General features: G+C 47.4%; 1 protein-coding gene across 1 annotated transcript in view; it reads right to left on the reverse strand.

The window, feature by feature from the left end:
* Positions 1 to 9,288: 9,288 nt before the first annotated feature.
* Bbox1 (gamma-butyrobetaine hydroxylase 1) overlaps positions 9,289 to 13,130 on the reverse strand; it is a 59,660-nt gene continuing 55,818 nt past the window's right edge. The window contains exons 7-8 of the mRNA XM_004644124.2: positions 12,368 to 12,534; positions 9,289 to 9,642 (exon numbers count right to left, since the gene is read on the reverse strand). Of these exons, the coding sequence (XP_004644181.1) occupies positions 9,482 to 9,642; positions 12,368 to 12,534 (328 nt within the window). The 3' untranslated portion in view covers positions 9,289 to 9,481. The remainder of the gene's footprint in view (positions 9,643 to 12,367; positions 12,535 to 13,130) is intronic.

Consider the following 13,130-nt stretch of genomic DNA (forward strand, 5'->3'; position numbering starts at 1 on the left):
GGATGGTTAAGACCAAGGTAAAGCAGGACCTATGCAACAAGAGTTGTAGCTTTTGGGTCTGAGAAGGTCAGTGAAATGCCCTCAGGATTTATCCTGAGACCCTGTACCTCAGATTGTAGAGCCTTTGTCAGTGCAGCCATGTGGATGAGTCACGGCCGTTGCTTGGCCAATGGGTGCACCTCATTTGGATGCAGCGTTCTACTTGACAAAGACAGAAGAGGCTGCCTTTCTTGGGAAAATGCAGAACTTGTCATATTTCTGAGAACTTTTATGAGGATAGCTAAGACAGTGCATTGGAAATGCTTTTATGTTCGAATCTGTAAAAGGCTAAAAACCTAAAAGATTTCATATGTGATCATGTAAATACGATTGTATATATGGTTACAAGTAAGATTAAACATAAGATCATATAAATGATGACTGTTTTAACGTAGAACCTATATTGTGCACCATACATGAACAATGGCATGATGCTTTTGCATATAATCTCAGGGTGTCTCTGAACTTCCTAAAGCCAAAACCTAAAGATTCTGACTGAAAGCGCGAGTCAGAATCTTTGGTTTTAAAATAAGTGGAATTAGATATCCACAGACTAACCTGGTAGCCTTTCTCGGCATTAGTAACATGGAAAGCATTCTGTGCCAACACACACAGCAGACTAATCTTAGTGAGATACTAAGATGGAACGAAGGCCAAGAGTCTTTGATCTGATCATGGTGTTTTATGTTCCAACTGAAAGAAGCTGATTAAGGCAGGTTCTCAGCTGAGGCACTGACTCATGGCAAATGTCACCGAGCACTTGAGAAATCAGCTGCTGTCTGAGGTATTTTATTTCACCCTCATTCACTGATTCCTGATTCCCGATGCTCTTCTTTATTTGGATCTGAGTGTCTAATCTGTATGCTTTTTTTCCTTTGAAGAAACTCTTGGAATGTTTCTCACAGGCCAGGCCTATTGGTAATACAATCTCTTCATTTTTCACTTTTTTTGTCTTTTTGAGACAAGGTCTTGCTATGTAATTTAGACTGGCCTTGGGCTCACACTTTGTAACCCAGGCTGGTCTCAGATTTGCAACAATCCTCCTGCCTCAGCTGCCCAAGTGCTGGGATTACAGGTGCACACCACCACACCTAGCCATTTTTCACTTTTAAAACACTATTCCTTAGAGCTAAAGATTGCAGATTGGCGTGCATTTTTTCTCAGTCCTAAATGTTTCACTCCCTTCTTGATTGCTGGCATAGTTTCTGATTATAAATATGATATCGTCTTTAGCATTTCTTCTCTATAAGGAGGGCGTTTTCTCTCTTGGACTTCTCACAAGACTTATCTTTCATTTTCTGAAGTTTGAATGTGATATGCTTGTGTTTGCATGTTTTCATTTTGGGCATTCATCCTGATGAGTGTTATCTGAAGTTCTTGGATCTGCAAGTTGTTGTCCAACAGTAATGTGGAGCGTATTAATCATTATTGCTTCAAATTTTGCTTTCATGCCCGTGTTCTTCTGATAGTCCATTTTTCACATATTATACATTAGAGGGTCATTCCACATTCTTCTATATTCTGTTCTCTTCATTTTCAGTCTTGTTTTTCTTTTTCTGTGTTTTTGTTTGGTAATTCCTACTTTCACGTCATCTAGCTCTGGGGTTCTTCCCTTATTTATGTCCTATCCACTTGTAAGCCCAAAGACATTCTCAACCGCTTTCATAGTGGCTTCGATCTCTAGCATTTCTTTTTCATTACTTCTATCAACTTTCACCACTCTTCTTATATTTCCCATTCATTTTTCATGTTGTCTATTTTTCCATCATGAGAATAATTTGATTTTAGCATAAACATTTCTAGTAGAATTATTTTAACAATTTTGCCATATCAGCCTTTGGGGAAGAGCCGGAGTCATGTTGAAACAGCGAGATTATTTCCATGCCGAACCCAAAATTGGAAAAAGAGTTTATTAATAACGCTGGCCATCGGACGCTTCCTGGGTTACAGATCAGAAACACACCTGACCTTGTTCTTTGTTTCTTTCTGCTTAAATACCTTCTTGATTTCCATGGCAACCATGATGGAATGCAGTGGTTGTTGACTCAAGAAGTCATGGGCTTCTTCATCCTTGTTTATTATATATATATATAATTTGGTACAGGGTCTCAGTTTTCAGCTCAGACTCATAGTGATCCTCCTGTCGCAGTCTTCCCAGCACTAGGGTTACAGGCATGCACCACAACTGGTTTTGGTGGCTGGCACTGCACACATGTGGTCCTGGGCTTGACATGGTGTGTGGTGCAGGGGATCAAGCTTGGGTCCTTGAGCTTGCCAGGCAGGTGTTTAAAGTGATGAGCTATCTTCCAGGCCCTCTTCTTCTTTATAATTAGTTCTGTTTTCCTTTTATCTCTTTTATTTGTATAACATCTTAAGAAGGGTGGGGAAAGATTGAGGCAGTCCAGGTGTCTCCTAATCTTTAAGATAGGTTAGAGGCTCAACTGGAGCTATTTTGGTCGGGATAAAATTAGCACACTGAGTGCTACCAGCATCTACAGCATGACCCCACATGCAGCTCGATCCAGCCGCAAGGTGAAGGAAGCTCCTCCCAGGACTTTGTGAGCCCACCTCTCCACTGGCTGGCACTGGGCAGCACCATTTGCCACAGTCATGACCGTGCAGCATAAAGGCGTTTAGGAGGGAGGACTTCTAGAATTGCCTCAGAAAGTGCCTCAGAATGGGGTCAGCATGTGTGTAGCAATAGGAAATACTTTGAGGGGGATTAAGAGTAGAGTGTCTTTTTGGTAGTAATTTCTTTATTTTTTTGTGGGGGGCAGCTCAGTCTGACCTGGGGGCAGGGCTGGCACAGCATGTGGTGTCAGGGGTAGAACCGTGGTTCCTGCGGTTGCCTAAGCTTGCCAAAGCAGGTGCTTTAGACCACTGAGCTATTTCGCTGGCCCCATGTAATAAATTTTTAAATTTAAACTTTCACAGCAAAGTTTGATCACACCTCATCTTTTTGGTTGTCAGTTTCTTGTCCTGCACTTTGAACACGCCCTTCCTGTCTCTCTTGGGCTCTGAGGTTTTGACGAGAATCTTCTGGTAGCTGCATGGAGGTCCTCTGCTGTGTTGAATCATTCTTCTTGCGCTGCTTTTGAACTTTTTCCCTATGTTTTGCTTCTGACAGTCCAATTATAACGTATCTCGGAAGAATCCCAACTTTGCACCGATCTTGCTTGGACTCCCCGGAGCTTTGTGAATGTGAATAGTGACCACCCTTGCGAGATCTGTGCAATTATTAGCTACCATTTCCCGGGAGAGATTTCTGCCCTTCTTTCTTGTTTCCTGGGACTCCCATGATGCATATATTCACCTACTTGATGTCTTTTTAAAATTTATTTTACCTTTTTTTCTAAAAAAAAAACAAACCTAATTGCAAATGATTTTCAGAAAGTGTGACAATTTTTTCTTCTGCATGATTGATCTCACTGTTGTAGCTTTCGGTTGATTTTTCAGTCTGTCATTATGTTCTTCATTTCTAGAATTTTCTCCAAGTGTGTAAATAATTTCTACTTATAAAGCGTCTCATTTTGTACATATATCACTTTTCTCATTTTGTTTAGCTGTCTGTCTTGGTCTCTTGCATCCCATGGAGCTTCTCTAAGGCCATTACTTGTCAGGTGACTCATGGAGCTCCCTTTCTTTGGAGCTAGTTCTAGGAGCTTTATCTGTTTCCCTGCCAGATGTCACACTCGTCTCCTTTGTGATCTGTGTGGCCTTGAGTTGGTGTCTGTGGAGATTCTGACCTTTCAGTCTTTGCACACCGGCTTTAGCAGGTCGAGACCTCTCCTGTCGGGCTCTTGACTCCAGGAGCACTGTAGAAAGGGCTCAGCACCGTGTCGCAGGCAGCTAATGGAGCTGCAGTGTCTTCTGTTATTCAATGGCCTTTTACCTGGGACAGCTGTGGACATGTCTGGCTGCTGGGTGGACTAGGTTGCCTTCAGGACCTGGTCAGTGGCATTGGAGTGGGACAAAGGTCTGCTTGATGTCTCTAGTTGGGTCCCTAGGCAGAGTTCCACTACTGGATTCGCAGCAGCTCCTACCAGGTGTGTAGGAAGACTCTTAGCAGGTCCTTATGTGAGTTTTGGGGCAGAAGGGACTTAGAACAAAGTCACAGGGCAGCTTCAGAGTCTATAGTCGAGACTGCAGCCTGCAGTCCGTACACAGATGTGCCTTCTGCCGAGCTCCTGAGCACTGCTTTCTAGGGCTGCTTCAAGGCCTGCAATCTGACGGAGGTGGCCAGCCTGCTTACAGAGACTGCATCGGCATGACTCACAGAGGGTCCACAGGCAGGCAGCGCTGCTCCTGGCCTGCGGCTGAGAGGAGCCGGGCTGGGCTGCACTGCTCTCTTGGGGTCTACTGTGGGCCTGAGAAGGTAGACCTGCCTCCTGGGCCGGGGACAGGCACCCCTGTGTGTCATGCAGCGGGCAGCGATGGCTGGCGGGGCTGGAGCTAGGTCCCAAGCTGCCTCAGGGTTCTCAGCTGCACCTGGCTTCCTTTCCTCTTACCTGGGGCCAGGAGGGGAATGACTGACTTGGGTACCATGGTAGGTGATTCCTTTGTAGAACTGAGGCCACACAGGGCTACAGCTGAGTCTACAGGGGAACAGGCTGGTTTCTGGGCCATGGCCGGAGCCACAGTGGTGAGCCATGGCCTGGGTGTAATCTGCTTTCTCGAAACAGCCCTTCCTGGTTCATACTCCCCTGGGGCTTTTTAGCCACCAACCTGGTTCCCCCAACTGCAGAGGCACCTTTGAAGGTAGCTGCCAAGTTATTGCTGCAGGGAGGATAAGAGCTGGGAACACCCTATTCCTCCATGTTGTTGGCCAATTTTGAGCTAAATTTTAAAGGAGAAAGGAATTTTCCCATAGACAGCTGGAGACGCCTCTGCAGAGTCACAAAAATATGCACCAAACCACAGAGGCCAAGCCCGTTCCATGCTCACTGCATGAGCTCCGTGCAGATCTGTCCCCAAGTAATATTTAAAATAAAGGAGGACTTTGTTTCTAAAATATCTTCCATTTCATACTTCAAACTTTTGAAGAGAATTCCCTCCGAGTCACTTAGCTTTTCCTTAGAATTCCTTCCTCAGCTTAACTCTGGCCTACCAATGTTCATATGCTCACATTCGAGGGCTGGCTGGGAGGAAAAAGAGAACAGCGAGGGTGCTGTGGGACATACATCCCGGGGACCCGCAGAGTTATTCCGATTTCTGAGCCAGGCAGCTCATGTTCTCCATCAAATCAGAGTAACCCAAGGCAGTACATATCTACCCTGCCAAGAGGCATGAATTTGCATCCAAGTTACACCAACGACATCAGAGGGGAAAGCAATTCTTCGCATGTTTCTATCCCAGAAACACTACCTGCCCAAGTCCACAATTCGATGTCCTGTTGATTGCAACACTTCAGAATTTATTGCAGCTGCAGCCAATCCTTCTGTTCTTCCTGGGACAGAAATTATATTGGCAGCTGAGAAGGAGGCAACAAGATGAGAGGCAGCTTGGAGCGCTATCCTCCAGACAGAATTCAAAGCATCAGGGGGTTCCTGGGATGGGGACAGATCCTATGCCCTGTGCACACTGGATTCTGCAATCGAATTCCCTTATCCTCAGCCCATTAGGGTTGTGACCTGGTCATGTCACTAAATGCCTCCAGGAAAGCCAGGAGTGATTTCTGGCACTGTTTCTGAGCTTGGTAGAGCTTGCGATGTGACTTCTAGGCACGTGTAAACTCAGCGGCCAACATGGAGGCAGCACAGGCTGCTTGTTCAGAACTGAACTCGTTTTCTCCCTTCTGCCTTGGGGACCTTTCCCCTGCACACCCTGTTTCTCCCAGCAAGGACCCTGGAGGCAATCCTGGAGGCTCCCTCTTCTTGGACGGGCCGTGGGTCAAGCCTTCTCCACAGCCTCCTCGGCTTTCTGCCCCCTTATCAGTGTTCTATGTCAGTCGTCCTTAATTTTTCACATGCCTTCCCGCAGTAGCCTCAGAAGTAGATCTTTGGCTTTTAGCATAATTCATTTACAGTTCCCTCCACAGAGAAGCCAGCTGGATCTTTTCAAAGTGAATATCTGGTCGAGGCACTTTATTGCTTACAAATTTCTGAATGGCTTCTCCTTTGCTTTCCAAGATGAAACACCAGCTCCGTACTGCAGCGCGGCTCAGACATCTCGGGACTTGGCCTCGTCCCCCCTCCAGCTGATGCACCCCTTCTCACCCACCCTGCCCTCCTCCTTCACCCACCTCTGTTTCTGTAAGCGTTACCGGCTAGCATCCACCGAGTTCCTGCCCTGGTGTAGCTCCACCGCTATTGTAGGCCAGTGTTTTCCAATCTTTCCTACAAACAAGTATCACCTGGGACCAAGTCAGTCCCAGAGCCATTGAATCACAGCCTTGTAGGGACTAGGCTGGGAAGGTATATGCTCTCTTTTTACAAAAGGACTGTGGATGTGACTAATTGTCTGAGAAATATGGGCAAGCACTGCTTTACCTAAAATTTCATTTTAAAATGTAGTAAGATAAGAATTGTTATTTATCTCATTTTAGATAGAAAAAAAAGAATTTAAGCAGGGAGACTTGTAGTCAAAGACACACGGCTAGCTGGTCATCAGCCTATGACTCAAATCTGACCCAAACTTGCACTGACGGCCTGGCCTACTTTTCTTACACGTCGGCCTGTGCCCTGGGTCTGTTCTCAGTTATCTGTGCCTTCTGTGCTGTTTAGCGTGAAAAGTGATCTCCGCATCTTTGCTGTGGAGCTGCTACTCGCTTTCCTAACTCAGTGCAGAGAATGGGTTTGCTTACCTCATTGACCTGGACTGTTTGCCTCCCGTGAACCGCACTGCTAAGAGGGGCCATCAAGGTCTCCATGCCGACCTCTCACCCTGAGGTACCAAGCGAGCAAAGACAGCGAAACTCATTGACCCCACGTAGGCTGAGTTCCGGTCTGCCAGGGCCTCAGTCCAGCAGATGTGCTGGGCATGGGAGAAATACCCTCTCGGGGAGTAGAACGCCAGTGTCTCTTGGGAGGTCCCTGGGTGGAGATACTGGGGACAGAGGGATTGGGGTCACTTCAGCTCCCAGTCGGGTCATGTCCCCGATGAACTCAGCTGCTGTCATTCTAGGGACATTTCAGGGCAGAATAAAGGCCAACCTCACACCTTCTCAAGTTCCAAAGAATCAGACATGTCATATGGCACAGGAGTCCCCATGGGGACAGATGACTAGAAAGGATGAAGTGAGACTTTTACAAGGAAGGAGGAGTCTGAGCTGGAGACATGGCCTCCGCACCAGACTTCAGGATGCCCAACGTCTCCTGTCCTGCATCACCACCGCTGTGGGCATACTTCGTGTGGGTGAAACTCACAGAAACTGAAGTGTACTGCTGGGGAGGGAGATGCTTTGCTGCTACAACTGGACTCAGAGCAGGAGGCTTGCCGAGGCCCAGTTCTGGGGACTGGAAGCTCTGTTTACCCCAGGACTCGGGCTGATACTGTCTCGCGGGTTTCCAGTCAGTCAGACTCTTTGGAGTCGGGAAACCTGAGTGGCTTCAGGACAAGTGACACTGCCCCCCTCTGTTGGCTGAGGCAGTGTCCTGGGGAAAACAAGCCTACCGGCCAGAAGTCAGCCGGTGTTGGGCCCACTCAGGAGCCCCGTGCCCACCTTGGCCTCCCCTCCCTGTTGTTAACAGAAGACAAGGAATGAAAGCAGGTGTGTGGATGGGCAGGCAGTGCTGCAGGGCAACAGGTGCTTTGTGCAAGAGACGCTTGGGGCAGCTCGATTTCCCTTAGTTTGACATGGCTGGGTTTGCTACCATCATCTATTACAGAAAAAGTGTTGAGGTCACAGCGTTGGGGAGGACTTGAATTTGGGTAATATAATCCAGTAATAAAAGTGATAAATTTGGACAATATAATCCAGTTATTAAGAGCCTTGGGAACATAAAGCTCTTTCTCATGCAGGCTACAGACAGTGCTGTGGCAACATGAGGAAGGTGACCCAGAGACTGCAGGTAGAAATACATTTGGAGGCAAATTTTGAAAAACGTTGTTTGCTAGTCCACGTCTGCAGAACACGGTTACACGAAGCGTGCAGGTTGGCACATGCAAACGGTGCACACTAATTGTTGTTGCTGCCCTTCCCCACCCATCCTTCCCTGCTCCTTCCAGCTCTCGATCCCCTTCTAATTTACAAAAGCGCCTGTGTTAGTTGATACAATGTGTCAACTTGGCTGAATCAGTTTGGGCAGTTCCCAGCGTGGGGGCCGAGCCCTGCAGGTGGGCAGGGCCCAGGAATTGAGAAAGGCTTCCTGCCGCCCTGCCCCGCTTCGGTAGAGCAGTCCCAGTCTTCGGAGGAGCTTGATCCTTGTAGCCGCGCCACTTTGGAGGAGCTCGGATCTTCACTGTGGAGCGCTGGTCTTCGCGGTCAGCGCAGGAGGAAGAGAGAGGCTTGATGGCTGCCGTCGGAGCTGCTGCTCCTCCTCTGCTCTTCATTGTTTTCTGCCGCATGAAGTGCTGTCCTTTGCCTTGGAGCCAGCGGAGTATGGACTGACCCCTCCAGTAACTGTGAGTTAAATAAACCTTTCCTTCCTTCACTTTGAGTGTCGGGTATTTGTCCCAGCAACTATTAAAAAGTAACTAAGACTGCGTCCTTTCATTGTTTTCTTCAGTTCTCCTTTCCCACCCTCCCTCCTCCCCTGCTTCCGTCTCTCGATCCCCTCCCCCACTGAGAAAGCTCTACCTCGCTGCTTCCTGCCCTCTTTCACTCTGTATTGGATTTATACTCTGGGTTGCTCATATAAGAAAACCATGTGATATTTACACTCAGGCGTCTGGTTTATTTCATTTAGCCTTAGGATTGCAAGGTGCATTCATCTTGCGGATGGCTCAGGTTTGTCCTTGGTCCCAGCCCAGAGCGCCACCGCGTAGGAGCAGTGCCTCAGCTGGGACACCGCTGTCGTGAGTTGTGCGGCTGGCACACGGGGTGCACGGGTCAACGAAACACGGTGCCTTTGGCTTCTTTGGGCAGACCCTAGAAGGCGAGAGGCAGGTCAAGTGGAATTTCAGTCTTTAATCTTTTGAGGAATTTCCGTAGTGGCTGTGGGAAAAGGCGCGGACAAGCTTTATCTGAAGCCATAGATTCACTTAAGAAAAGCTGTTCTTGGAGACACGTTTCCTTTGACACAAAAGCTATCTGTACCTCAGCGTGCAGACACTCACATGGACAAAAAAAAAAAAAAAAGCGCACGCACCGCAGGGAAGCAAGGGCTTTATTGGAGAAGACAGCGCAAGGCCACCTGCGCAAAGGGGCCCTGAGCCTGGCTGCAGGGAGGCGCTACGCCCGCGAGGCGTGTGGCTGTTAAGTGTACGGGGGCGGCGGCGCGGGAGGACGCAGCCGGGACGGTGAGGGCCCGTGCCCGCCCCTCCCGCCGGACCTGGCCGAGCTTCAGCGCGGGTCCTTCAGGCTCTGCCTCAGGATGCGCAGCCGGGACAGGATCACGTCCCAGTCGGCGTAGGCGCCCTCCAGGTGGCGGGTGATCTCCTTGCCTGCCTCGTAGCCCCGCCGGCCATGCAGCAAGCGCCAGTTGTCAAAGGTGATCACGTCGCCTAGGCGAGAGATTGCGTTTCAGTGAGAGAACCTGTAGTGTAACATCCTGTAGCTCAGTGGTGTCCCAAATTTACTGATCAAGGCGATTATGGGGCCACAGAGGAAAGGGATGGATGATGTAGAGTGTGCCTAAGGAGAGTCACATGGAGAGAAAACACTCTCTCAGGCTTTCACAGAGAGCACATTGGCCAAGCAATGGCCGTGACTCATCCACATGGCTGACACTGACCAAGGTTCTACAATCTGAGGTACAGGATCTCAGGATAAATCCTGAGGGGATTTGGCTGACCTTGTCAAATACAAAAGTTGCATTTCTTCTTATGTAGGTCTTGCCTTAACCATCTTGGTCTTAACCATCCAGCAGAAAAGTATAAACACGGGGTATAAAAAGTAAAGCATATGAATATGCTGAGCTGTAAAAGTCTCCAGTCAACAACTGACATTGTCAGTCCTACAGAAAACCCACTACTATTATGGACTGCTGATCTATATTGGAATATTTTGTGTGGAAATGATCTACAGAGTGAGAAAATGGAGCACACAGGGCACCGTGCTGCTCAGTTGGCATCAGAAACTAACTCTCTGTCTCTCTCTCTCCCTGCAGTGCATTAGGCTTACTGGGACACAGCTGCTTGCAGCTGGCCTAGGCGTGTGACCTCGAGCTGCAGGGCCGACAGGGCTTCTGGGGACACCAGTGAGGGGACAAAACTTTCATGTTGTTTACACTGATAGCCACTTGACTCCTCACTGGGAATATTTCTTTCCAGTTTAATGGCTTCAAATGCCTCTAGGGACAATGACAGTCTTGCTTATCTTGTATTTCATGTGTATCATTTAGAACACATAACCATACTGAGGAAATACGAACTCAACTTTTCATACACAAGGAAATGGAGGCTTCCACAAGTTGAGGAATTTTCCCAAAAGTGATGCTGCTGCTGAGGGATGGGCTTGGATTCCCATTATACATGTATGTTTTTCCTATATTGTTTTCATCTCACATGCTGCCACACTTAGCCTCAGTCCATTGTGTCCACTGGATGCTGGATTCATGGCTATTTCTAGTAAAACTTTATTATGGAAAACATCAATTAAAAGCAATTTTAGCTCGGTGTGGTGGCATACACTTGGGAGGCAGAGGTGAGAGAATTGTGAGACTCTGAGGCCAGCCTGAACTGTATAGCAAGACCCTGTGTTATGGCTTGTGATTGGTGTCCCCCCAAAGCCTCAGGCAGGGATCAGGAGTTTGTGGTTCATTTTTGATCCAATGTTGGATTATGGGAGTGAGTGTTACACCACCCTGGGGCAGATAATCTACATACAAATGTAAGGAGGGGAGAGAGGCTTGAAGCTGCCTCGGCTGCTGCTCCTCCCTTCACTCTTGGCTGTTTTCTGCTACCATGAGCTGCTGCCCTCTGCCATGTGCCACTCTGCCTTGGAGCCAGCCTTTCCTTTCTGAATTTTGGGTGTTGGCTATTTTGCCCCAGCAATGAGAGAAGAGTCACTGAAACACCCTATATATGAATCCCATTCCAAACCCCAAAACTGAACAAATTTGGCTGGGCACAGTGACGCACACCTGTAATCCCATGCACTTGCAAGCCTGAGACTAGAGGATTGCTTGAGCCCAAGAGTTCAAGACCAGCTGGACAATATAGCAAGACACTGTTAAGGAAGAAAGAAGGAAAGAAAAAAGAAAAAGGAAAATAAATACAAGCAATTACAAGTAAGAAGAATTATCCATTTGGCTAAATCACAGCAGAAAGAAATACTGCCTTAGATTATAGACAGCAGAATCTTGAAGTTTAAGAAATATCGTGCAGCAGGGCAACTGCATTTAATAATGATGTATTGTATTTAATTTTTCTTTTCTAGGGCTGATACCTAATCTCAGGGCCTTCACTGAGCTACAGTTTTTAGTGCTTGTAGATATTCTTTTTCAGTTTTGAAACAGGGTGTCAGTAAAACACTAAATTACCCATGTTAGGCTTTAATTTGTGATCTTCCTGCCTCAGCCTCCCAGAGTACTGGGGTTATAGGTATGAGCTACCATACTCATTTGTGTTCAAAATTGTTAATGAAGTAGATTTTATGTTTTCACCATAAAATATGATTATGTGAGGCAATACATATATTCAGTAGCTCACCTTCGTCATCCTCAGTATGTACATATTTCAAAACAGCAGGATGTATCTGACAGGTATATGTAACTTTCCAATTAAAGCAAATAGAAAAGGAAAGATGACTCGACTTTGGTGGCGCTTCTTTCACTACAGACAGTCTAGAAAAACATCCAGTACGTTCCATGAAGATTCCGCACCGATTTCAGGGTGAGAATTGTGAGCGTCACTTTGGTGTTTGGGATAGCGTGATTAAGTACAAGCCTTGGCTTGCATTGAGGAGCTATGAGGACAGAAAATGCAAGAAGATACTGATACTAGTATCAGACCTGAGATTCACTTGGCCTGCAGTTTGTCCGGAAAGTATTTATTACTTGGGTTGGAAACCCTAAGAGTTTGGAGTGCTTAGGGTTCCCCGAGCTTTTAGAAAAGGTATTTTTGTGTCTAAAACTCAACAGGGCCGGGGCAGAGCCAGGAGTCCGCTGCTTAAGCATAGCGAGCTGGTCACCGAGCTCCGCAAGCCCGCTGCTCCGCGCCTCACTGCGCATGCGCCACGCTGGAGCCCCTCCAGCTCTTCCCTTTTGTGGAAAAGGTCTGCACTGACCTGGGTTCATCTTGAAGGTGAACTTGAACTCTCTGCTGTTCATGAGGTCGACAAACTCCCTCAGAGAGGCATAGAAAGGCTGAACGCGCTCCACGGGGACGTCGAAGATCGTGTCCCGAGTCGCGTTGTTGAAGTTGATGCGAACCACCTGGCCTTTGTCATCCAGCCTGTTGAAGAGCGAAAGTTAGCGTGTGATTCCTGGCATGCCTGGTGCTCTACGCAAGGGTCAGCTCCTCTGGGGAGGTATTTCTAAAATGCAATAGCGAAGAACCCAAGCCCGTGCAGAAGGCCTTCCAATGTTAGGGTCACCCACGATACAAATGCATCCTTTATTCCTTCCGATTTTCTCAGTTTTATTTTAAATCTTACTGCACCAGTGCCAGGAGGATTCCAGTGAAATTACCGTCAATGTTACTGAGAGATTTAAGTTAAAATTCTGGTGATGCTGAGTAAAATTCATTCTTCCACACAGGTTTTACATATTCAAATTCTTTTATGTAATTTATAGGTCGTTTGCTTTATGACATTTTAAGTATTGTTTCGCTTAGGGTATGGGATAGGAAAAAAGATTTATTTCTTAAGAGTTTGATCTAAGGGCCAGTGAGATAACTCAGCAGACTAAGCACCTGCTTAGGCAAGTGCAAGGACCAGGGTTCGATTCCCAGTACTACATGCCATGCTGGCCCTGCCCTTGGGCACTCTGGACTGGCGACAGAGTCAGGCCGTGGTGGTGCATGCCTGTAATCCTAGGACTGAGGAGGCT

The sequence above is a fragment of the Octodon degus genome, unplaced genomic scaffold (genome assembly GCF_000260255.1).
Source record: "Octodon degus isolate 3935 unplaced genomic scaffold, OctDeg1.0 scaffold00193, whole genome shotgun sequence".
Classification (NCBI taxonomy): Eukaryota; Metazoa; Chordata; class Mammalia; order Rodentia; family Octodontidae; genus Octodon; species Octodon degus.